A 26,933-nucleotide genomic window follows, 5' to 3' on the forward strand; every position below is an offset into this window, starting at 1 on the left:
TTTAAGTACTACATCTACACTTAAAAATAAAAGCCTAATAAAAAATATCCATATGCTATTAATCTATTACAAAATATTAAATGTGCAAGGATATGCGAGAGAGAAGAGAGGGATAGCCTCCAACCTAATGCACAATGGACGGCTGAGATTACATCTCAGCCGATCCAATGGTCACCAATTTTTTAAATTTAATTATTATAGTTTTTAGGGGTATAAAATTGTTAAATTAATGTATATAATTATTAGTATTTTTTTAGGGTTATAAAATTATAAAATTAATATTTTTCTTATCGTGTATCATGTTACCCACGTGTATATTCGAACGAACCCGTTATCTTAACAGGTGCTTATCAGGTTACCCAATAGCGACCCGATTCGTTATCGTATCGATCCAAACACCTGTTAATTTCGTGTCATGTTGTGTCGTGTCGTGTCGAGTTATCGGGTTGTGTCAGGAATTGTCAGGCATGCCTAACATACAACCAAATAGTTGTATACCCCCACCACTTGAAACACAATCCCAAACCTGACCTCCCCTACCACCCTCCATCTCTTCTTCAATCATCTTCTATTCTCCATGGTCCCTCCCTAATCTCAATCCCTAATTCCCTATTTCATATATTTATACATGTGTGTATATATATATATATATATATATATATATATATAGATTGTTGCAATTTTTGAGTTTTTATGATGATTTTGCGATTTGCATGTTGATCTTTGAAAACGATGGTGTCGGATGCAAGCAAGAAAAAGGCGGCAGTGACCAAGAGAGGTGGGAAGACTGCGACGGTTGCGCTCGAGAACGGAGCATATAAGCTGACCAATGGAGTCAAGTCGATGCATATCTCGGATAGAAACTACACCGAGTTGCTCTGCTCGTACCCACTTTCTAGTAAAAAATTAGGGATTGGGAAGATTAAGGTTTGGAAGGTGATTTGTCGAAAAGATGAAGAAGGGTGGATGTGAGGTAGGAGAGGACGGGCAGAGTTTTTAAAATACATGAAAATTCAAAAAAAAAAAAAAACAACAACAACTTTTTTTTACCTACCCGTATCTTACCTCACCCATCGTTCCCTCCCATCTCTCTGTGCAACCCACAAGACCCTACATTTTCACCTCTGTTTGTACCATATTTAGGGCATTCGTATTTAGACCTCGTATAAATACTCGGAGGACTCAAATGTAATTATGTAATAAATGAAGGGACAAATATGTAATAAGTGAGGAGCCCTTATTCTATAAAATGACTCCTCACTCTCCTCATTAGGGGAGGTGAAGGTTTAGGCCATGGGAAGAGAGAAAATAGGCTAGAGAGCACATTGCCTCTAGCCTTCTTGTATATTCACCATTCAGAGTGAAACAATATCAACATCAGTGTGGATGTAGCCCGAACATTGGGGTGAATCACGATACATCTTGTATTCTTTACTTTCTTGCAGATTCATGGTCAGATTTACGTTGTTCAAAGACCCCTCCGGTTTTGTGCATCAATAACCTCTGCAAACCGCACCAGCCTCCATTCTCTCATCTGCAACCCACACCCACCCTTCCTACACACCCAACCTAACAAAATCCCACCCAATTGACCCAAATCCCTAATTTTGATAAATTAGCAATCCCCAACCGATTTTTTAGCACTAATAGCCCTCATCACCACTTCACTGGACTCTAGCACTAGCACATAGTGGCTACCTTGCTTCGGTGCTTCGATTATTCTCTCTCTTCAGGATTTTGTTGGGTTGGGTGTGCAGGAAAGGTAGGTGCAGGTTGCAAAGGAAAGAAGTGAGTAGGGGTGGGCACTTGGAACAGAAAATCGAAACCAAAACACGAATCGAATCGGACCGCACCGAACAGTTTGGTTTTGTAATTTTGAAATGGTTGTGGTTTCAAAACCGGACCACGGCAAAGAAAACGGTTTGGTTTTGGTTTTGGGTTTTCAAAATCACATCGAAACTGAAACCGAAACCGCACCATATATTGAATGTTATGTTTTAATTAGTTCAACTATAAGTCATCCAATTTTGCACCACTATTCAACATCAGTGCCTTGAACTCACTGCATGCATCTGTCTGTCTCTCTCTTTCTTAGAACTCATCTTCATCTCTTCCACAGTCGACATCAGTGCCCTGAACTCACTGCTTGCATTTCTGCGTGCGACCTGGCTGCTTGCATCTCTATGACCTCACTACTTGTATCCCCATATCCCCTTCATTTGTAAGCCCTAAACTCTGCAAATCAAAAGCTCTGCAAAACATACTTGGCAAATCATTCACCTGCTCTTCATTCCAGCTAATATGGTAAGAACTTAGAACTTGTATTAGTTAGTTTAGTTAATCATTTGTAATTAAATTAATTTTACAATTAGGGTTTGTTTGAATCAAAGATTCAAAAGGGGAACTGAGTTAGGGTTTATAATTAATTTTAGGGATAGGGTTTGTGAATCAAAATGTGGACTAGATTAGGAACCACCTAAGTATCAATTTAAGTTCTAAATTATTAATTTCTTTAGGAACCACCCTCCACTGTTTTCTAGTAATTTGCAGCTCATTATATATTGGAACCACCCTCAACTGTTTGAGTGTTTTATGGTAATTTGCAGCTCATTATATACTAAATCCATTGATTCTTTAGTATGGGACGAGATGAAACTATGTTTATTTCTGTTGTGAGCATCGGTCATATTAAAGGGGCTGGAATATCATTAGCACTTTCTTGACTCTTCGAGTGTTTTGCATACCACATTATATAGTGATAGCAAAATCAAGAATTTTCATGAATGTAGTTTTTCTTACTCATAGGACAGTGAAAACTCTGAAGTTAAGCAGCTTATTCCACTCAAGAACTTTTTCCTCTCTTTCTTTCTTGTTTTGCAAATCGTCTATTACTGATACTAGCAAGGAGGTCATAGATATTACTATATCAAAGCAGTTGCTTCTCTTTGGATGTAGAGAAATATGAGTATTTTTAATGGTGCTAGGGGAAGGATTATGAATCATTTGTGGAAGTGGAACACATTTTGTTTGTTAACGTCCTTATTGGCTTCAGTTTTCTCAGAATTTGAGGTTTGGTTCTTTCGTGCTATTGGAGCATTGTTGCGTATGAGTTCTTTTGTTCTGTTCAAATTTAGGACATTACTTTAGTAATTAGTATTAATATTAATCAAAGTTAGGACATTACTTTATTAATTAGTATTAATATTAGGGTACCAAACTGACAAGTTGAAGTTGAACCGAACTGCCCCAACTAGGGTTGAAATAAAATGGCATAATTACATATGGTCAGAGAGGCTTTCTTTAATGCTTGTGTGTTGTAGAGGCTTTCTATCTCTAACTTCCATTGCATATGGTCAGAGAGGCTTAATTTGATTTTTTTGGTCAGAGTCTCATTTTTTTTTAATTTGTTTTCTTCTGCAACATCTGAGCATTTGATTCATTTTAATTGATTTTCATCAGCAACATCTGAGATTCTGTGCGTTCCATTCATTTAAGATAATGAGCATTTTGTATTTTATTTCAGTCAAGATATGAAGAATCCAACAAGCATAGTGGGCTTGGTTACTCTTCTACGGGGGACTCCCCTGAGAAGCCGGAGGACGAGGCAATAGAAATTGACTTAGAAAATGAAATAGACATTGAAGGTGACCCTGAAAATGACAGCGAAGAATCTGAGGGCGAAGATGAAAAAGTAAGCAACTGTGATTCAAGAAAACGTAACTAGGTTTGGGATCATTTTACAACACATTATGTGACGAAAAAACAGTCGAAAATCAATGAAAATGGGAGAAATATTTGGCCAAAGTAAAACTTAGGAGAGCTAAATGTAATTATTGCCCAAAACAGAGCAGTGTGGGCTGAACCAAGAGTTAATGGCACCACAAGCATGAGACACCACATTGAAAGATATTGTAAATTTTACCAAGGGAGTAGAAGTAAAAAGCAAAAAGTTTTGGTTGGGGATAAAAGTAAAGGTAACAATCTGGTTGCCGTTGGATTTTCACAAGAGAGTGTGTTAGAAGCATGTGTCAAGATGGTAGTCATAGATGAGATGCCATTTAGTATTGTTGATAAGATGGGATTTCGGCTTGTTTGTGTTGTTGGTATTCCATTGTTTAAGGTGCCTTCTAGAAGAACTCTTGTTAGAAATGTTCTCAACATGTGTGATGAATCGAAGAACCTTAAGTGCCTATATAATTTGTCTCACTACCGACACTTGGACAAACACACAAAACACCAATTATATGGTTTTTACTGCACATTTTATTGATCATGAATGGAATATGCACAAAAGGATCATAAACTTTTGTGTTATTCCTAACCATTATGGAACTACAATTGCAAAGTTAATTGAAAGTTGCTTGTTAGAATGGGGGATAGACAACGTTATGACAATCATAGTGGACAATGCTTCTGCAAATAAAGTTTCTTTGGATCAACTTATGACGAAAATGAATAGGTGAGAAAATTCACAAGCCATTCTAGGTGACAAGTATTTACATGTGAGATGCATCGCTCACATAACCAACATAATTGTGAGTCATGGGATGAAGATGCTAAATAATGGTCTATTAGCTATAAGAAATTGTATGAGGTTCGTGAGGAGCTCCTCACAAAGATTGGAGCTTTTTAGGTAAGCCGTGAATAGGGTGAAATTGACGAGCAAAGCAACGGCTTGCCTTGATTGACCTACTCAGTGGAATTCTACATTTGTTATGTTGGATGTAGCCTTGAAATTTAAGAAGGCCTTTGCTACAATGGCAAAGGATGAAGCAGGTCCCTTATTGGCTTACTGTAAGGAAGGTGAAGATGAAAAAATGAAGATGGTGTGATTATTGTTTGCCAAACTAAGGGGAGGAAAATGGTTGGACCACCAACGGAAGAAGATTGGTCCAAAGCGGAGGTTTTTGTCAAGTTTTTACAGGTGTTCTATAATGTGACTTTGAGGGTGAGTGCTTGTAACACCCTGCCCCGATTTATTTGCTTTATTTCCCGAAATAAAGCAAATAAATCAGGACGGGGCATTACAATGCTTCTACACATCCCACGGTTCATACCGGCCTCCATGATGTCATAAAAATAGAAACCGCCATCAATAACTTGGAATCCCAAGCTAACATGCAAGTGGGTTTACCGTCGGAGCAATTATTGAAAGCAATGGCATCCGATATGAGATCAAAATATGAAAAATATTTTGACTCATACCATGAATTGAGCCCTCTTATTGTGATTGGACTTGTTTTAGATCCGAGGTTCAAGGCGAGGCATGTCTCACAACTCTTTAGAAAGAAACTTTCCAACATTGAGGCACAATTGAAAACTGAAGAAATAAAAAATATATTGCGTGCCCCTTATGATGAATATGCTTTCAATGTTGAAGGTGGAAAATATATGAATAAATCAAAAAATTTACAAGCACAACATTCTTCTAGCTCATCTAATATGGCTATGACAGAAGATGATCTAATTGATGAATGGATGCATTTTGTTGAAGATGGTGATGAGAAAGTGGTGGGAGATGAGGTGGATTCTTATTTGTTTGATCCCTTGGTGCAAATTACAAAAGATGAGTCTACAAAGTATTTTAGCATTCTCCTATGGTGGAAGGTGAATGGTAACAAGTATCCTATCTTGGCCGCAATTGCAAAATATATTCTTGCAATTCATGTTTCGACCATGGCATCGAAGAGTGCTTTTAGCTCTGGTGGTCGAGTGATTTCGGATTTTAGGAGTTCTTTAACTCCTAAATCGGTGGAGGCCTTGATATGCAAGTAAAATTGGTTTAGGGGCGATAATATTATTACTTGGGAGGATGATGCACCTTCGATTGACCACATTGAGTTCTATGAAAGTATTGAATCGGGTAAGTATATCATTTGAAGTAAAAGAACTTTCTTCATTTTTTTTTTCAACTAAACATCAATTATATTTATGTTTTGTATTGTGTAGAGTTAGCCAAATCGGCTTCAAGCATTGCCTCTCTTACTCTTGATCCACAACCACAACAAGATCCAAAGCAATCTCAAGGTTCGAATTCACAAGAACCTCCCCTTTTGTGTTTACAAGGTGCAAGGTCTTCACAAGCTCAAAGGCCTCCTAAACCTTCAAAGAATAAGTGTCCAACAGGAAAAGGAAAAGGAAAGGCAAATGTTTGAAATTTAAATGATGCAAAGTAAGTTGAAAACCAAGACTTTGTTGAATTCCATGAACCATTTTTTTTTTTTTTTTTTTGTACTAATGCCATAAGGCATTTTGACATTGAACTTTATTTGAAACTTTGAAGTTTGAACTTTAGTTGTATTATGGCAAACTTAACTTTTCAATTGGGTTGTAGTAAAGTATTGTGATTGGTGATGAAGTTGAATTTTAGTAGATGTGATGTGCAAGGATTTAAACCCATTGATGCATTGGATATTTGGATGTTGTCTCAATTTTAGTAGTTGTCATTTGCTGCAGTTTTGGTACAGGTTTGGTACATGTTAGCTGTTTTTTTTGCTGTCATTTTTCTGCTGTTTTTCTGTTGTTTGCTGCGTTTTTTATGCAGGTTTGGTACATGTTATCTCTACTCCTTCCACTAATTACTACTGTTGGAAAATACTTGGCAACTTCCCGTATTGCAACACGCATATGCCGACATATGGAACATAGTCAATATAATTATGGTGGATTGAGTCATATGTAAAAACAGGAATGTTGTTATCAAGAAAATTAAAGACTGACCTCATCAGACATGAAGGCACGATCAGGATCATCAACAATCGGTGAAACTGAAAGGGTCTCATCGTAGTCTAGGAAAACAACCATCCTCTTCCCTTTTGTTGCTTTCATCATCCGATCAAATGAGCCCAATGCAGAATGGTGCTCAACCTAAACATATAACACGCAAAAAAGAATTGTAAAATAAAAACGAATAAGGATATATATGGTAAGAATTGTCATAAGATCACCAACTAAGTCCAAATGGCTAGAACGTACCACCCATGAATTATAAGCTAAATCTGAGGAGAGTGGTCTATTAGGGGTAGAGATGTCATGCAGGTTTGACGGTCTTATGCATAAATAGGTGTATATTTTAAATTGTACATTTTTTTTCTCAAAAACCAAACCAAAACCATTTGAAACTACACCGAACCGAACCGAACGGTTTGGTTTCATTTCAGTTTTGGCTTCAAAATCGCACTGAACCGCACCGCAAAAAGTTTCGCTTTCGATTGCGATTTCACTCGAAATCGCACCGCGCCCACCCCTAGAAGTGAGAGTATGTGTGGGTTGCAGAGGAAAGATGGAAGGGAGGGTGCTGCGAGTTGTAGAGTAGAGATGGGAGGGATGGAGTGGGTTGGGAGGAAGGTAGGAGACGGGTGGGTAAACAAAATGTTTTTTTTTTAATTTTAATTTTTAAATATTTTTTAATTTCCACATGGGCCGATATTGACATGTGGCTCTCAGTCATTGTCCACGTGGGCGCCATGTCATCATTTAACGGAGGTTCTAATAGAAAACTTAACGGATGTATGAAAGTGTCCAAGAATTATGACTTTAGGTACCAGACTAGGATCAAAAAAACTTCATGTACTAAATGTTGAAAACCAAGAAACTTCAGGATAGTAAACTGAGATTAACCCTCATAAGTTATTAATTTTTTAACACACATATCCCATCATTTGTATAGTGACATTATGTACCGCCCTGTATTCCGATCACATTAAAAAATCTCTCCATAAATGGAGAAGAATATATGTTGCTTATTGGTTCTCTTTCTTTTGAGACCTTCATTGCATGTATATGTAAAGGTTGAGGCGGTATGAAGGCACATAAGCACTAATTGGGTTTTGATTAGGTTTTAGGCTCATTTGGAAAGTGTTTTTAAATGATTAAAAGTACTTATAGATAAAAAAAAAAAATAGGAATTGTTATTAGCACTCCTCGTGAGTGTTTTTTTTTTTTTTAATTATAGAAAGCTAAGAGTGCAAAATAAAATTTTTGAAGTGCTAATAACAATTCTAAAAATAAAAAAATTGGGTTAAAAGCACTTGAAGTGCTTTATTAGTGTATCAAGATTAACTTGCATTTTTACTAAACGTTGGTTTCAAAAAAAAAAAATCTTTAAAATCGATTTCATTCATTTAAAAACACTTCCTAAACGAGCTCTTTGAGGTTTATTAATTCGGTTTTTGTTTACTCTTTTTGTAGATATTAAAAATTGGGTGAGGGTGCCTGATAGCGTAATTTGCAAAGTATTTCTCCTTAAAGTATGAGACTCCTTTGTGTTTTGAATTGCAAGAGTATTTCTATATATCCCATTTTGAGCTTGTGTTTATAGTTTCATTTTTTGATATTTGCCTTCATCTTTTGTGTAGACTAATGTGAGTTATCAATCTTCGTGTTGATAATCACAAAAAATTAATGTTAAGTTATTGAAAAACATATAACAAAACGTTAGATGCAGAAACTGTAAATACCATTCATGAGGATTACAACATATCTTTGTAATGTTTACAAATGACAGTTCTAATCGCCCGCATCTAATGTTGTGTAATTCATTCCTTAATAACTTTATCTCAATTTCTTAAAACTTCCAAAATCCTATCGTGTCTTATGTTGTTTAGGCGGCTAACAATTGTCTTTTTATTTTTCTAATAGGACACGATCAACTTTGAAAGCAAGAACCAAGTTGCAATATCTGTCTGTCTCCAAAACAAAAGTTCTAGCACTAGAAAGCACTATGGTGGGAGTGCACGCACGCAATCTCTGGAGTGAAAGAGCAGCAACAAAATCTCCTTAATTATCTTTCCTAATTAGAAATTAGAGGGGATAATATTATCATTAGCAAACAAAACAAGTGACACTTCCATTATTACCATTATTAAGTGCCAAAACTTTACCATAAAACAAAAAGACAACCCCAAATCCCTTTCCCTCTAAAATATCATTATCTTAAAACCAAACCTTGCTCTTATAAGCTCATGGTGACCTATCAAGTTGACTTATTTAGGTATACTAACTACATCCATTTCCATGATAATTTTAAGTAGTGATCTACTTGGACTTCAATACCTACGCTTAGTTTATTAGGTTATAATCTTGAATTTCAAATTTTGTTTCTTCTTTCGACTCACGTTTGGTGTCTGGGAATAGACTGGATCGAATAACCCCGAGTTTTGAAGTTTATCAAGTTAGATGAATTAGATTGATTAAGAATCTGCTCTTCTGCCCCGCAGCAGCGTAGTCTAAGAAGTTGGCTTTGCCAACACAACATTTAGGGTTTGTCCCCTTCATTGTATGCTAAACCCCCCCCCCCCCCCCCCCCCGGCCAGGGGTTGGCTTTTTGGGACTCTGTTTGATCCTGCTATTTGTGGAGACTAGAATAAATAAGTTTCCTCCGTCACTACTAATTCATCTTCTACCTTCTACTTGAACACAACTTCGAAGTTGGCCTCCAGTTTTGCTTCAACATACCTATGGCTATGATCTAGATTTAACACTCTTCCGCACGATCGGCCGACAACTAACATAGCTCCTTCGACAGGAGAAAAACTTACAACAGCTCATATCTCTGACGTCTCTCACATCACCTGACACAGAGAGAGAAAGCATAAAACTGAGATGTGCAATTTTTCTCCTCCAGCACACAGAAATAACAACAAAGGGTACGGGCCATCCTGCATCACCATCTCAAACATCAATCCACTCATCCGATTAAAGCATCAACAATATGGGGCAATTTTGACAGATGAGACGATAAGCAAGTTGTAGAATCCATCCAGCCTGAGAAATGAGGGAAATTGTGGTGCAGAGGTGACCCAAGAATATATTCTCACCAAGAGTCGGGAAAAATACCATTTTTAAATCAAAACGATAGCGAAAAAAATTAGACTAATTAGATAACACGTTGTCAGTAATTCATGTTACATTTACTCCAGCAACTAGAAGAGGACTATCAGCTTTATTACACAATATACATTTAAAGGGAAAAGACCAAAACACTTTCATCGTGCACACTTGAGAACATGTAATGGAAAACGATTTAGTACAAGTAATCAAGTAGAATACAATACCTGCTTGGAAGAAAGATGTGATCCAATCCAAAAAGTACTAGGTGAAAAGCTTTTGATCGTAGAAGCCGCTACAATTATCTCGAATGCACCCTCTCTGTCCTTTTCAACGAATAACACATAGCAGCGCACTAATGCAGTAAAGATTTGGCCCAACTGCATTAGAGAAATCATAAGACTGCGTTTAGGCTAGCTGCTACACCTTGCTCGAGTGTGTTGGTGATCTGAATTGGTGTTGTCAAACACCAATCTTGGGCCGCTCACTAAAGTGGGAAGAAATATGTTCGGTTCCGTTAAGTACAGAAAGAAAGAATCTGGCGGTGCCCGTGCAGATTGTTCTGGGGATAAAGTGGATAGCCTGTTGAAACTATAAAGTCTTGGAAGTCTGATTACCTAGTCAATACTATTTGTAGGTCTCCGAGGCATAGGAAGCTCAAGAGTAATTAAGAAATAACATCTTTCTGACTCTCTGACATATTGGACTTCACCGTTCATGAGCTTTAAAATCTTCGTGCACATGCTCAGTCCAAGACCTTCCTGAGTCATCCATTGACTGCTATGGAACATGTCTTGAACTAATTGAGGAGGGAGACCTTCGCCAGGACATGCCAACCTTCACCAAAAACACGGAATTAGTCGTTTAAATATCACAATGGTAATATTCATGTCATTAAAAATATAAGAAGAAAACAGTCTATTTTAAGCATCGCAATTTGCAAGTAGTGCCCAACAAGACTAGCAATTACTATGAATAAAGCTGGGAAACAGAGAAATCAAAATTGTATAACATGAAGCATATAATCATTCCAGTTAGACTATGCCAAGTAAGAACCGAACTACGAATTACTAACTCCTACTCACGAAACCAAGTCAGTCTGCACAAATCAAGTAACAGCAGGATCAACTGCATTTTATATGTTTCAGATCTATTTACTTGCTTTTGAAGGACGTTTAAAAGTTTATTTTCAAACTGACAGTGGCAAAAAAAGCAGTTCATTCTACTCAATGTCTCTATATGGGGTAAAGATAAATAAGGACCCAAAGTCACTGGTTAAGAGCCCATGATCATGATTTTGCTCTTCAAAGCACATAGCATATGGGTTGAACTGAACATGATCATAATTAGAGCCCACAGGACACCAGGTAAAGTCAAGTTGCAAGGACAAGTAGCGTACATAACTTTATTATGTCGTCTCAATGGACATCCAGTTAATTAAATATTAATAGTGAGAAGGCAAAATACCTGAATTCAGTATGAACCAGAGTGATTCCATCCGGTACTTTCTTCAAGCTTGGAAGAACATGAATCTCCACCCAGCCTTCAGGAGAGGGTGCATAACGTACCATATTCAATAAGAAATCAGCCAAGACCTGTTGAATTCTCACTTGATCACCATAGACGGCCAATGTTTTGATTTCTTCAGGAATATCTCGAATCAATTGTAGATCTCTTTCTCTGAGCAATAACATTACTTGGCTAACAACAGCATTTATAACGCTCCCAAGTAAGAATCCTGTCTTCTCAAGCTCCAGTGATCTAATTCAAAATTTTAAAAAAAAAATTAAAAAAAAAGTAGAAAACTTAATTATGTTTTTCCTAGTTCAATTATGAAAGAACTAAGGTGCCAGTTTTAAGCGTGTAATTGCATAAGTTTATACAAAAAACTTACCCATCGTCAATGCTATCCAGATCAACATCTTTTATAATCTTAAAAATTTGCTTCTCACAAGCAGCACTAGTCTCCAGAAACTGCTTTTGGTCTTCAGTTAAGTCCGTAGCCTCCAAAAGTGAGTTAGTAAAGCGTATACCGCTTAAAGGATTTTTTACTTCCTGGCAAATGTAAGCCAATTCTTTCATCCTAGATAAACATTCATTTTCTTGTTGCCTCTGTACTTTAAGAGTTTGCTGCAGTTCCGGACTAGCAATCTGCAAAAAGCAGAAAGCTCCAATAACCTGACCTTCTGTATCCACCCTCTTATTTGCTGTCAAGAGAGCTTGTACATATTTCCCATTCCGGTCAAAGAACGAAAAGGGGAATTTGTCTGTGTCTAGCCCTCCAATGGCATTGTGCAAGACAATCATGAATTTTGTCATAGCATCTGGACCCTTGATTCGACAGCAACTGCCGAAGACCTCTCCAACCAACATTTTTCCAAGGATTTCTCCCTGGTTCCACCCAGTGAGCTTTTCCATGGCAGTGTTCCATTCCGAGCAACATGTGTTATCATCTGAAGCAAATATGGGAGGGATCAAAGGATTGGGGCTATGAACAATGGCTTTGTAATCACCTTGTATTTTTATGAATTTGTCCATTATTACTTTTTGACCAGTAACGTCCTGACCAACAAAGCAAACTCCAACTATGTTATTAGCGTAATCCTTGCTAGAGCAAGCATTAACCACTATGAAGACAGGCTTGTTATCATGCTCTGGGCCAAATGTCCTCATTTTGATTTCGACATTCTTATCTTCTTCACCTGCATTGATAAAACTATTGTAGTAGAATCCTTCCCAATACCTCCCAAGGAAAATTCCGAATTCAATCTTATACAGAAATAGACTTGCTTTCAAAGTAAATATTAAGCATGTCACTCAAATCATCAATTATTAAACAAAAATAGATTTTAAAAAATAAAAGCTGGTTTGCCCCGTATCTTTCTTTTCTTTTTTGGAAATTCAGATTCATTCAAGGTTACCGAAACTACAACCCAAGAGGAGAAACAATGTACAAACAAAGGCACGAGGCCTAAAACAAAGCAAAACCAAGGAGGCCCGCAGGCCCGAATGACAAAGAATACCAGGGAAACATCAGTTGGTGACAGGGAGTCTCCACACTCTAAAAATATTCAAATTAGAAGGAGAAGGTTTGAGATTTAAGGCCAGCAACCAATAAATAGTCAATTAGGTGTTTAGCCCCATATTTTTCCATAATAAGCCATACTGGCATTAATGGTATGCTCCTTTTGTTGTTTTAAGGTAACATTCCGAAATTCATACCAATATGGTACATCAGCACTCATGTTCTGTCCTTGTTGCATTGCTACTGAGCAATCACCTAATTGGCCAGTTAGAGTTGCAAGGGAGAACAAGTAATGACCTAAGTCTCTCTTGCAGATAGAATTGCATTATTAAGACAACGCAATACAAGTGATAACTACAATACATTGCTAATTTAAGGCTAACATATTTGGATCTTTCCAGTGAAGCTTAATTAATTAGAAGGTATCTAGTCATCACAACAAATCGTCTCAGTGAAGTTCACACGGCACTTGAAGTAAGCCAAAATTACTATGACATTATCATGTGCCATTCAAGGATTTACACAGAATTTCAAAATTTGACATACAATCTTCATGCATCAGTTTTATGTTGACAACAATTGGCAACAAACTTTTTTTTTTTAATTATCACTGATATTGAGAACATACTGGGAAAAAATGTCAATAACACCGCATTAATAGACTCCCAAATTAAAGAGGTATAAAGACATTAGGTACAAAAAGACTACCTTTTAAAGCGCGGGTTAGAAGTTTTTCAACAATTTCTTCAGATTCTTTGTAAATGAGATCGTGAACCAAGGACTTCCCGGTAGCTTCCTCAACTGAGAGACCGGTCAACTCTGCAACCTTTGCATTCCACCCATTTATACAGCCATTAACATCGACAGCAAGTATGGGAGCAGTTGCAGTCTCTATCAACCTAACCATTTCTCTTGCTACGGAGCTGAGCTCATTGATCCCTTGAAACTCCAGATCGCCAAGCTGGGCCCGCATAACAGCATTTGTATTGTTTGTCTCTGTGTTCTTAAATGAGTCACGCAAAATAATCTGCAAAGAGTGTATTGCATCCATTTCTGCATTCTCCCATGGCAAGCTCCGGCTTTTAACCACTTCCAAAAACGCTTTGAATGAAGAGCGTGGATGCATCCTCTGCCCATCATCCTTGTCCTCTGGATGATGCTTTGCTCCACCCCATTTGATCTCTTTCCCAGTGTGGGATCGGAACCAGAACAGAAAATCCTTTTTAGTAATATAAGCAGCCGCCATTCCACAAACTGCATCACCAAGAGAGGCAGCTCCAGGGTACCCGGCATCAGCCAAACTATCTGTACTCAAACCAGTTGAACTTCCATGGAAAGCCAACAACCATTCCACAATGTCCTTTATCTGGGCTTCGGTGGGCGTCACACCAAGAGGGTAGTAGTTCCCTTGGTAGTAGAGTGCAGCCCCATCACATTTCACAAGGTTCATTATACTAGGACTTTGAGTAACAATGCCAGTTGGGGTATCACGCAGAAGCATATCACACAACAGAGTCTGTGTCCTTAAAACATGTTTCTCAGACATTTGTGAAGCCAATTGTAATTCCATATTCAATTGAAGTCCAAAGGCCTGCATTAAAAACTCACAAGCATACCGAAGCGGAAATGGAATGCACCGAGCAGAGGTGTGATGGCAAACAACCAGGCCCCATAATCTCATTGAATTTCTCCCACCAAGAGCTTCCTCGTCGTTTCCATTGATGATTACCGCCAACGCCAATGACGCAATGGATCCCATATTAGCCATGTACTGGGAATGGCAACCATGTGGGGCTCTTAGTGTGGATCCAACCAAGCACAAAGGCTGCATCAGCCCTTCATCCTGAATCACATGAACCGGCTTGGCGTGACAATCTACTATCATTCGAGCCCGGTTCTGCTTGAACAAGAACCTTGACGCCTGTGGTATATCCGTGGCCGGGTAGTGCAGCCCAAGGTAAGGGTCCAAGTCAGGCCTTTTACTCTCAGCCACAACCTCACCATGCTCATCCTCGTGAAACTTATAAACCATAACTCTATCATAGCCAGTAAGCTCCCTCACACTCTCTACCACAGTGTCACACAAAAGCTTAATGTCGCTGCCCGGCAGCGACTGCAGCTGCGAAATCGCCCTCACCGCCAGCTTCTGCGACTGCACCGCGCCGGCAATCGACAGCGCAGGGTCTTCTGTTCTCGCAGGCTCCAAATCAATCACGACCCCAACATCAATCCTATGCAAAATTGCGTAAAAGGGCTTTCCAGAAATCTTAGAGTGGATCCAAATCGGGTTCAAAAGGGTTATCTCCCGAGCCCCAAATGCCTTCTCCAGCAACACCGCGCTCGACGGTGTGAATAGCGTACGGACGTCGGTCCCAATTGTGAGAATCTCCGGCTTTTCAAGGATCGGCACTGACTGCGGCGTTAGGTCGAGCATGTCGCGTGCGTTCTCGCTATACGCAATGACTCCGAAGGTGGCTTCGTCCACGGCCATCATGCACCCGAAAGGTTGGACATGGCCGCCCCTCTGAATCTTCGACAGGTACGCCGTAATCTGCTGCTCCGGGACGGAATCTTTGGTGGTTTTCATGCTCTGCGAGTAGTCGAACGACTTGCCGGACTCCCCGGACTGCTCGAACACGGCGTGCAGCCGAGCATCTACAGTGTACTGAGCAATGGCTTTGCTCACAGACTCCGTGTTGTGGTGAGCCTTGATATTGCTCGTGCCCGACGACTGAGCTCCTGACGCCATTTCCGCTGACTTGGGTCCTCCCCGTTTGACTCAATTCTTACCGGGTTGGTCCTAAATTCGCAAAAAATTATAAAAAAAGTGGTAAATTGAAAAACCCCATGAAAATTCGAAGCCGATCAGAGTGAAAGCTTGTGACTTTTTGCTTAAAAAATAGGAAAGCTTGTGGCTTTCGATGGTGGTCCTTAATTATTTATGTGGTTTAATTCAGAGATGGGAAAAAGCTGGTTTTGGGTTGATATTCTTTTTTGTTTTGTCGGGTTCTTGGTAGAGAGAGAAAGCGAGAGAGAGAACTGGGAAAGGAGAGAAGGGCACTTTCTTTCTTCTTTGTTTTTTACTGAACTGTATTTGTTTCTGGATTTATCTCTACTTTTCTGGATTTTTGGTTTTGCATTATTGGTGGTGAGAGAATAAAACATGGAGGCCATTATTCGATTGGTGGTCTTGTGCGTTTTGGGAGTTTGGCCCGATGACAATAATTTTGATTCTCCTGCCCCTATATTTTTCTATTTCTTATTTACTTTTTTCGTTTTTTATTTTTGTCAATTTAAGTTGGGATTATTTTAATGTTCTTGCACCATCAGATTCAATTCCAGTCAGGTTCCTTCCCCAAGATCTAATAAAGAAAAACTATAATTGGAAGGGAAATCAATTGTCCCTTCTAATTTTAGCAATATATTGACCAATGGTCTTTAAAATAGGAAAGTAATTTTCGACTAATCAGGATCCTCTCCTAAGCAGTTCTCTATGAAAGTACTTTTCGATAAACCAGGATCCTCTCCTGAGCAGTTTCCTAGGAATCCCGCAATCATGTCCATTCATCGTATATCGTGCGGTCAGAAATTACTTAAATTTTAAATTTTAAAATTCAAATATGAATAGTACCTAACGAAACTGACCGCATGATATAAAATAAACGGACAAGATTGCGGGATCCCTAGGATTCCTAGAGAACTACTCAAGAGAGGATCCTGGTTCCTTTTCGACTATGGGAGCAAATTGGCATCCTCGTAACTTTATAGCATGAAGTCCCAAGAACAAGTCTACTTGGGATCCAACTCTTGGCCACATGATGCCCATCGACAAGCACAGAGGTCTATAAAAGGGACATAAAGGTTGTCAGACTAAAACCTTAGGGCTGAGCAAGGCGCTCAGTACATATTAGCTCAAGAATACATGTAATTAGGCATTAACAAATGCTACTCTACTATCACATTTCGATTAAAGAATGGAAGAGTGGCTAGCAAGTCGTGTCTACGTACTTGATTCATTAAATGAAAAGGCGGCGAAGGAATCAAGCCTAGTACTTTTGGGGCTCTCTGGGGCTCTTTGTAACCAATTCTCAACACACACACACACCCTTCAAGGGAAGTGATCGCTTTTTTTTTTCAAAAAAAAAATGAGGATCAGTTGTGGGACTCACTCTACATCGAACTTCAACAGTCCGAACTGTCTATTTTGTAAGTCTCAATTCATATATCATCGTCACAATAGACGTAGCCCAATTTTGAGAAATGAACCACTTAATCGTTGTTGTTACGTTATTACTGTTTTAGTCCCGATCTCACCAAAGACCGACCATACTGATCTTTGTAAACCTCCTAATTTTGAGTGTCAACAAGTGTTACCTTGAGGCTTGAGTGGACAAGTTTATACGAACAACATTTAAATATTTTGTTATAATGCATAATGTTAATTTGGTGAGAGGTATAGGATAGACACATAAAATTACAAAGAGTGTATTGAACAGAAAGCATTATCTCGTTGCAGTCTATAGAATCCGTAAAATTATTATTTGTTCTAATTATGATGAAAAGTTATTAATATTTGAGAAAATATTTATCATATGACACTAAGGTTACATTAAATGAGCTCGAATGTACACGTAAAATAAAAGTCTTGTTCCAACAAAAGCATCCACAGAGGCAGAAAAATTGTTTATTACACTTCCAACTTTTATCGGTTTATAATGCGTCTCAATTACGTCTCAACTAAAGTTATTAAACCTATACGTATGCCACCTCAATTTTTACTTTGGGCACTCAAATTGAAATAATGATAGTGTTTTTTTTATGGTCGATGATAAATAATGTTGGGGAAATTTTTATGTGTTTTTTAAATACTTGTCATGTGGTATACTATTTCACGTATTATAATATAAATGGATAGTGTTTTAATTCCACGAGACAGCATTTCAAATACACCAAAAAGTTTCTCATTATGTTGTGTCACCTTATTATATTTTTATAATAGATATTTGATGTCTGATGAATCAATTACCGAAACATAAATACAAAAAAATATTTTTAACTACTTGAGTTACAAGTTGTACGCGTAAAACTAACCGGAACCTTATGTTAACACATTCATACCATCAATGGATAAAAAAGGCCTTGGTATTTGATTTTCATAAGCTTTTAATAGATTTTAGAAGAAAATAAAATATAGTAGTCATTGAATTTCCAACCCTACAAAATATTATTATACAAAACTAACTTAACTATAGGTCGAATTACAATTTCATACATCATGTTTAAAACATGACAATGTCTTACCTCAACTTATAATTTCGTTGCAATGTCATTCATCTGTTAATTTTTCTGTTAATTTAACGTGGCACAAGCGGGACCCACTATTTTGCTAATTAGAATAAAAAATTAATTGTTATTTATTTAACAATTAATATTCATTATAAACAAATATTTTTTGGGCCCCCTCATCACAATCTCTCTCCGTCAAAATCTCCCTTCTCTCCCAACGCGCCCCAGAAACGGGCACCGGCCAGCCGGAAAAATTTCCGCTCCGTTCACCCTAAAATCTCTACCAAAACACACGAAATTTATCTCAAAACGAAGATCACATATCAAAGAGTAGAAATATAGCCTTTTTACACCAAGTCGTGCCCGGATAATGGCCTGAGAACGGCCTGAGAACGGCCTGAGGTTGTCAGCCCGAAACTGGGCTTTTGGTTTCTCGCGAAATCGAGGCAGATTCAAGTCTCCCATGCTCGAATCTGAACCTCAGGATGAAGGGGAAGTGATCCGTGGTCCAAGTCTTGTCCAATCTGACCAAGAATTGACGGATTTTCATCTGAAAACTACGAGGTGGTTTAGGGTTTAGTTCATCTATCTTGTTGTACAGAGAAGATGAGAGGTTAGAGAAACTGGGGAGTTGAGCGTTGAGGGAGAGAAGAAGAGAGAGTGACACAGTTGTGGTGGTGGTGGTGGTCTGGTGATGACCTTTCTCTGGGGCTCGGCGTCTCTGTAAACACAGAGAAGAAAAGATGGTGAGCGTTGGGAGAGAAGGGAGAGTTTGAGGGAAAAAATGGCCGTTCACTGGGTCAGTCGAAGCAGGCCAGAAAAGATCCGACACCTGTGTTTAAAGAGGAGGATGAAGGGGACGGAGGAGGAAGAAGGCGGCGGAGGAGGACGAAGGGGCGTTGGGGAGAAAGCACGGTTTCTGGGGGAAAAAAGGAAGAAAAAGGTTTGTTTGTTTGTTTTAATTTTTAATTTTTAAATAAATAACAAATAATTTTTTATTAATTAATTAATTTTTTATTCTGATTAGCAAAATAGTGGGTCCCACGTCAGCAGTTAACAGAAAAATTAATAGAAAAGTTAACAGAGGTATGACATTGCAACGAAATCATAAGTTGATGTATGATATTGTCATGTTTTAGACATAAGATATGAGATTGTAATTCGATCCATAGTTGAAGTAGTTTTGTGTAATTTACCTTTTTTTTTTTTTTCTTTTTTTACCTTTTTCCTAATGTCTGCTTTTATCCTGATTTGCTTCATCAGTGAAAATTATACTTCCACTCCCATGCATGCATTCGAGTGAAATGGAATATTACACTATGGCGAAGAATTATCCTTACTGACCGTACCTGATGGAAATGGAACACATATCACATCTGATTTTAGACTGAGATATTTTTCAATGTACAGGAAAATATATAATTTTGTATTTTCAACACTTTTATTATAATATTTAGCGTATCAGACCGTATTCTAGTCACCCTTAAAAATTTCCATTAGATAGTAAAATATGTCCATTTTGGTCCGTACGATATGGCACAATCGTTGTCTGGTGAGCACAAGTTACTCAAGATAATCCCAGTTAATTAGTGCATAAATATCTCCATGATTGTCCGGTAAATGCTCTAAGAAATCAGTCAAAAGATTAGGCTTTGTCCGGTCCAGGAACAACAATGACGATTTAATATTTATATTAAGTTCCGCATTTAGTTATGGCTGACTTATTGTGTGTTTACGACTAGATGCGGTAAACGGATTTAGATTGTCTGGCTTGGCAAGAAATTGAGCTTAAAGCGACATGAGCTTTTGGTTGTGTTTATGTTAAGTTTTTTTTTCTCGTAAAGTTCTTGTTTTTGTTTGTTCGCTATATTTTATGCGTGTTTGATATACTTTTTTCTCTTTCTTGATAGGAGTTTTAATGAAATTTATTTAATAAAAATAAAAATAAAGAAAGAAAAAGGCAATGCATAAATGTATAGGGACAGATTTGTATTTATTCGTTTTTTTCTCGAGAGAACAATTGCGCATATTCATGATACATCCAATTCCCAGCTGCTCTACAATCTACATTCTCTCCTAAAACCAGAAAGTGAATCCAAGAAATTTAAGCGAAAACATAACTTCTGCTTAGTAAAATGATCGAGGGTTCTCCCTTTTTATGAACTTTCGATACAGACTTACCAGCTCCAGCATTACCGAAACAAAACACTATTTTAACAACTGAACAATAATCATCCCCGGCGAAATCATAGACTTGAGAACCTTGCAAACAACAATGCTCGTCCGCAAGCAGGTAGGCCGGGTTTTGCACCTGCTATCCGATATTTTCTCACTTGGTGTATAGAACGTCCTCCCATGGGTGGCGGTATAGGGGCTGCTTCAACCTCTTTTGGTCGAATGTGTGCCTGAGATTTAGATCAGAGAGAGAATCGGTCAGGTAAAAGTATATTCTACAGATATACTAAGGAATGCATCATATACAAAGCAGAAAATGATGTCCTATCTCCCTTGTTTATCTGACCCTCCATCGAATGGAAGTGAACCTCATTGTCATGAAGGACAATCTGTTGTTTTGTGTCTCAATGACAAAGCCAGGTATCTAATCCTATATGCATATGCCAACGAATCGGAAATTGACTACTTGAACTATTGAGTCCTATCTGTATCAGTGACCATATGACCGTAGGACCACCTAATCTGTTTAGAGACAGTAGGAAGTCCAAGTACATTATCTTTGCGTGTAAAGGAGGGAGATATGTGCCTATGTAGAATCAGTGTTCTAATGGTTGATGTGTCGTTATCTAGATTTTGATTGTACCTGAATAGGCAACAACATAAAACTAACCTACAATTATCTGCGGAAAAAAAATATATAGTTAATCCTAGCCAGTACTCACCCAATCAAACCAATAGAACGTGCCAGCACGAAGAGCCCATTCAGATATCCAATCTCAACAATCTCGTCAATCTCTGGCTTGGTGAACATTCCACTGCCAGCAAGAAGATCCAGGAACAAGGTTCCAATTGCACCATCAACGTTGAGGACCAGATTGTTAGCCTTCGAGAGTGTGTAGGTTTCAACTTGTACGGCATATTCCATGTACTTGACAGAAGGGAAATTAGTGCGTGCAAACGCTTGTAGAAGCTCTACTCTCTTATCTCTGTTGTCCCCTCTCTTGATCCTTTTCCACAGCAAAGAAACAAAAACTACCATCAATAAGATTTCTAATGCAGCTACTAAAATGCATATACTGAAACCCCAAGATTATGCTGTTGTATAACTTTGAAAACTCTCAGTACCTGTGCCCAATCCCTGGCACACGAATGCCCTTCTTCTTCATACTTTCGACGAATTCATAAGGTGTAAGGTTCTGATAAAACACAGCAAGGAGACAACTTGTTAGCGTTAAAACATCATTTTAAGGTATAAGTGTTCAATCACTACACATAAAATGCCCAATAAGGCTCACCCTGTCATAGGCATCCTTGAAGTAACGAGCAGCGTCATCAACGGCACCACCAAATCGTGGTCCAATTGTGAGCAAACCTGTTTCAGAAGCTCATCTTGAGTATTCCGCAACCAAACTATCTCTAATCCTTAAACTAGAAAACTTTATAATAACAAAGGATAGAACATTCTGTGGGAATATATCTACCTGCAACAAGGCTGGAAACAAGATCCTTGCCAGCCCTAGCTGTTACTATTGTGTTGTGAGCACCAGAGACGCAAGGACCATGGTCGGCACATAACATGATGCAAATCTGATGTCAATGTCATACTCATTAGCGAATGAGCTAGTATACACAAATTTGCTTAGCTAGACTTTAAATCAACAAAAATTAAACAAAAGGGTAAAAAAGTGCAAATAAGCAGCAGTATAGTAATAAGAACCTACCTCAATAAATTTAGTACAGTAACTGGGAAGGCTGCGCTTGAACCATAAAAGAGAGATAACATCACCCACACCATAACCCTGCTCAACAATGGAAGACATAGGTACACCACCATAGCATGGTTCCTCACCTGCAAAAATGATTAAAATTAGAAGTCAATGAAACTGATGTCCTTTATCAAACACATCAATCATATACAGGAAGATTGTTTAATGTAATGCATACCTCTGTCATCAGAGATCGTGGATATAATATGAGTTGGAGCACGAACTTTTCCGCTCTTAATTGCAGAGTTAAGATCTTCAGGGATTTGTGGAGGCTTGAATTCCTTGACTGGTGCAATCTTCCCTTGCTCAACCTGCACAAATAACCAAAACATGTTAGTCAGCCACAGATCCTCATGGATTTACATAACTCGGTCAAGCAATCTTTGTGCAGTTTATCAAGGCATGCTGTAATTACCAGTTTTTCAAATGTTTCCTTGATAGCAGTTTCCAGAGCTTCATATGAACTGGGAACAACAGCACCAGCATCCCTCAAGGCTTGATTCTTTGCTTGTGCAGATTCCATCTCACCACCACTTTTTGCGCCCTAATTTAGACAATATCAAGGAAGAATTAGAATTTTTAACCCTCTTAACAGTCTTGGGAAGAGATTAGTAAAGGGAAACTGAGATGATAACTTACAGCATGACCAAATTGTACTTCGGATTTGAAAAGCCTTGCACAAGTTCCACTAACCCAAGCAACCACTGGTTTGGTAACTTTTCCCTGTTTCAAAGCTTCAACTAAAGAATACTCGTCTCTCCCACCAAGTTCTCCAAGAACAACAATAAGTTTAACCTGCACAAGATCAGAAAACCATAATGTCAAGTTTCAGAATACTGGCATCCTCATACAACATGCAAATCGTGGACAGTCCCTCAAAAGAAGTAATGAAATCGTAATGTACCTGGGGGATATTGTTAAACCGCAGAACATGGTCAGAAAGAGTAGAACCTGGGAACACATCACCTCCAATAGCAATACCTGAATAGTTTCAAGACATACCAAAATTGTATTAAAACCTTGTTCAAATATTAAGTCAGCTATTAAAGCAAAATTAAATAGATCAAATGTGGATACCTTCATAAAGTCCATCTGTTACACGAGCTACAGTATTGTATAACTCATTAGACATGCCACCCTGCAATACCAAAAAAATTTCTTTTGTAAGAATTCTAGAACACAAACTTTCTTGACACAGCACACCAAATTGGAGTTTGAATAACTATGTGGCAACTCATGGCACATTAAACATAAGGGCATAGAAGAGAAATCAATGCACTCGATTCCAATTTGCTAAACATTTTAAATATAGACATTCTAAAAATCTTATGAATGACCAAATTATCTGAAAGTTTACGATGCTGGAATAGCTACATACAGATTTGGAGACAAAACCAACAGATCCGGGCCTGTATAGCTTGCAGTGAATAATGTTATCAATAGTTCCAGCAGTGTCACCGATCTTAAAAGCTCCAGCTTGAATTCCTCCAACGGTAGCTGGGCCAATGACAACCTACAAAAGATACGATGATTAAAGTTAGTATCGCCAGTTCATTCTCCAAGTCAGTGAAATTAAGATGACTTTGCATCAATTGTCTAACCTTGTTGTTTGCCCGTGCATATGCTATCAACTGCTTAGTGTCCGACTCAGGAACACCTTCAGCAATGATTGCCACAACTCTAATGGTTGGTTGCTTCAGAGCAGCCATGGAAGAAGCGGCAGCACTGCAGATATATCAACATATATTCATCGTTAGGTACAATCATAGAAGTTTCGCACTCCAAGATACTAATAGAACGATCACTGACCTTCTGTATGAAGCAAAGTTAATGAAGACATCGGCAGTAGGATGAGCAGCGCAAGATGCTTCAATGCTGCAACAGTTATCAACATGACGGTCAGATAATCTCGAAACAATAGATAAAGAATGACAATTTGACTAATAACATAATTTGAATATTTGGTTATGAAAAATTAAAATTAACAGAATATTTGGTTATGAAAAATTAAAATTAACCATGCATATATATTATACACAAGGTTGTGGCTTGCAGCCAAAAAAGGTGAAATCTAGGAAGAGGATGAGAGAATAGCGACTTACTTTGAGTGCACTGGTATGGCTATTTCCTCCTGACCGAAAAAGAGCTTCTGAAATCCCTCAGAACCGGGGTTAATGATTCCAGCAACCGAAGGTGTTTCCCTCCCTGTAACAAACCTCAGTTACTACATTTACAACTTTTTCAAAAACTAAAAACTATAACTAAGACCAAGTCCGAAATCAAAATTGGAAATTGATACACACCGCAAAGGAAGTCAAAATCGAGCATGCGCTGGATTGGGAGCTGCTTGTAGTTATAGAACAGCGCCTGAGTGGTGCGCGAAAAAAGTTGTCCGGTGGCCATGGTTTTCGGGTCAAGGCAACCTCCGGCTTCTGATCACTGAATAAGAAACCAAACCATCAAATACTAATTCATTTCATCGCGATCACACATCAATTACACGATCCAAACAAAATTCATAGCTCTTGTTCTGAAAATTACGGTTTAGGATTAGCAGAGCAATTACAGGTAAGCACGTCAAATCAAATGGTGAAGTTAGGTAGATCTGTTGGTCAAGTTTCTGTTAGAAAAAAAGCACACCTAATGCCAAACAGATACGCAGATATGGTTACCAAACAGATCCCTACGCAATGTGCCAACCAAACCGCAACCAAACAAGACCCAACAACCCAATTATCCAAGAAAGGAGAAGCGGAAGCAGATCTTAATCTGTCCGGAACAATCCTAATCACTATATGTACAACAAATCAAGCAAAACAAACAAAAGAATGGATAAAAATCCGGGAAATTTGAAGTCCGGACAGGAAATGGGATCCTGGAAACGGAACAAAACAGCGGACCTCTCCTAATTTAATCCACCGGAAAACCGAAGTAAAATCCAGAGTAAAAAAATAAAGAGAGGAATTGGAGCTTACCTGATTGTGAGAGTGGAATTCGGGATTTGGGGAGAAGTGCAAAATGAAAATGCTGGGATTTAGGAAGGATTGGATGGAGGGAGAAATTATATAGAGAGAGATACAGAGAGAAAGGGGAGAGGGGAGAGAGGGGTTTGGGGGGTCGGAGATGGAGAGGTGGCTACCTTAGAGAGAGAGAGAGAGAGAGAGAGAGAGAGAGAGGAAGGAGGGCGCGATGAGCTGGTCACGTGGCGCGAGGTAGTTAGCTCACTGAGTGCGACTTATTTTTTTGTTATTTTTTTAATTTTTTTTTTAATATTTTGTCGGCGCTGTACAAAGTTTACTAGTTTGATTCATTGATTATATGTGACGGACGAGGTGAGAGAGAGAGTGGTGGGCTGGGGCCTGGGAGGTAGGTAGATTCACACGTGTTTCATTTTTCAAGTAAAAAAATGGTAACCAAGTATTATTTTTTTTAAGAATATTTACGCTATTTCATGAGAAAATGCACATATTTTATTTTCTTAATATCGTAATAGCATATGGGCACACACAAAATATATGTGAAAATTTTTTATTTTTGTTTTTGATATAGAATAAGAGAGGAAGAGGGTGATAGAGAATGTGGGAGTGAGAAGTTTTATTTTTTTATTATTTTATTTTAATTAGAGATATGTTAAGATTACAGGTAGGTGAGGCTTTGAAAAAAAAAAGCAAAATTTGGTTGTGTGAAATTACATTACTGCCCATATTTCTTATTCATGTTCTGTTTTAGTTAGATGGTTAAACTGATAATTTCATAGGGTTTTGGTTGACAATAATTGTTTTATTAATTAGTACTAGTAGAGATATACATTATATAAATTCTATGATAGGAACGTTCAATTTTTTAATCTTTAGTTGAAAATCATTTTTTTTTTAAATTATTTGAATTGAAAATCGTTTAATCATTCAAATGTATCAAATAAAATGAAATGTTAATCATAAATGTGTTAATTGGTACTCACATCGTCAAATATGTTTCATACATTTTAATGGCTAGATGATCTCTAATTCGAATAATTTGTTGGTAAGGAAGATCTTCAAATTAAGATTGAGGAAATGAACAATTTCAATCATGAAATTTAGATAGTGAATACACGTTATTTAAAAGAAATTGAATTATAAGAAAATGCCAGTGTTATCCTTTTTTTTTCCTTTTTCTTTCTACACACTTAACTGTTTTTGTTTAAGTTGTTCGTTTTAATGTGAGAAAACAAGTAAGAATATGCAGAAGAGAAAAATAGCTTATGATTATCATTTTTATTTTATTATTCTAATTTATCACTGACCTCATTATTTTCCTATGTTAATTAGATGCCTTCATTTTCCAAGTTTGTCATACACAAAACATATAAGATCTACCTCCTTTTTCTTTTTCTTTTCTGTAGTTGTTAATAAACACATGAATATGAATAATACCGTTTTTCCCACTCCATTCTTGTAAGTAAACATGCCCTAAAAGTAGAATGATTATAATTCCTAGCTTTTCCTATAATAAACATATAGTGACATTGTTTGTTAGTCTACACATCATTTTCTCCTTAATGAACAAAGTGACCACCACTACTAACTATTATCACCACCATTTTTGTCACCCCAGCCACCACAACAATTTCCACCACCTTACCACCATTTCTACATCTACACCCCAACCAGCACACCCTCAATATACATCAGAACCATATCCCTACCATTGTCATTGCCACAACAATTGTCACCACCACCGTCATCATTGCCCCTACACCATTCCTACCTTTACCAGTAGCACCACCACAATACCTCTACCAATGTCGATGCCATCACCATTGCAACCACTCCTACCATAAATGTCTATTTTTGTAATTATACAAATTGTGA

General features: G+C 37.9%; 2 protein-coding genes and 1 long non-coding RNA gene across 3 annotated transcripts; 1 reads left to right on the forward strand and 2 right to left on the reverse strand.

The window, feature by feature from the left end:
- Window positions 1-9,856: 9,856 nt before the first annotated feature.
- Window positions 9,857-16,001, reverse strand: LOC126607415 (phytochrome B). Its single transcript, XM_050274992.1, has 5 exons — window positions 13,562-16,001; window positions 11,723-12,530; window positions 11,296-11,589; window positions 10,446-10,665; window positions 9,857-10,208 (listed from the first exon to the last, which is right to left on the reverse strand). Exons 1-4 carry the CDS (start codon window positions 15,600-15,602, stop codon window positions 10,446-10,448), a joined length of 3,363 nt encoding a protein of 1,120 aa, XP_050130949.1. The 5' UTR covers window positions 15,603-16,001; the 3' UTR covers window positions 9,857-10,208.
- Window positions 16,002-18,189: 2,188 nt separating this feature from the next.
- Window positions 18,190-19,619, forward strand: LOC126607310 (uncharacterized). The gene is made up of 2 exons (XR_007617548.1): window positions 18,190-19,082; window positions 19,403-19,619. It is a non-coding gene; the product is annotated as an uncharacterized LOC126607310 (long non-coding RNA).
- Window positions 19,620-20,113: 494 nt separating this feature from the next.
- LOC126607309 (ATP-citrate synthase beta chain protein 2) lies at window positions 20,114-25,237 on the reverse strand. Its single transcript, XM_050274856.1, has 17 exons — window positions 25,056-25,237; window positions 24,384-24,519; window positions 24,183-24,285; window positions 23,890-23,955; window positions 23,682-23,805; window positions 23,459-23,593; window positions 23,158-23,218; window positions 22,985-23,061; window positions 22,720-22,875; window positions 22,496-22,624; window positions 22,259-22,391; window positions 22,036-22,163; window positions 21,796-21,901; window positions 21,610-21,686; window positions 21,440-21,510; window positions 21,037-21,321; window positions 20,114-20,544 (listed from the first exon to the last, which is right to left on the reverse strand). Exons 2-17 carry the CDS (start codon window positions 24,481-24,483, stop codon window positions 20,469-20,471), a joined length of 1,827 nt encoding a protein of 608 aa, XP_050130813.1. The 5' UTR covers window positions 24,484-24,519; window positions 25,056-25,237; the 3' UTR covers window positions 20,114-20,468.
- Between the last annotated feature and the right edge of the window lie 1,696 nt (window positions 25,238-26,933).

This window comes from Malus sylvestris, chromosome 16 (assembly GCF_916048215.2).
Source record: "Malus sylvestris chromosome 16, drMalSylv7.2, whole genome shotgun sequence".
NCBI lineage: Eukaryota > Viridiplantae > Streptophyta > Magnoliopsida > Rosales > Rosaceae > Malus > Malus sylvestris.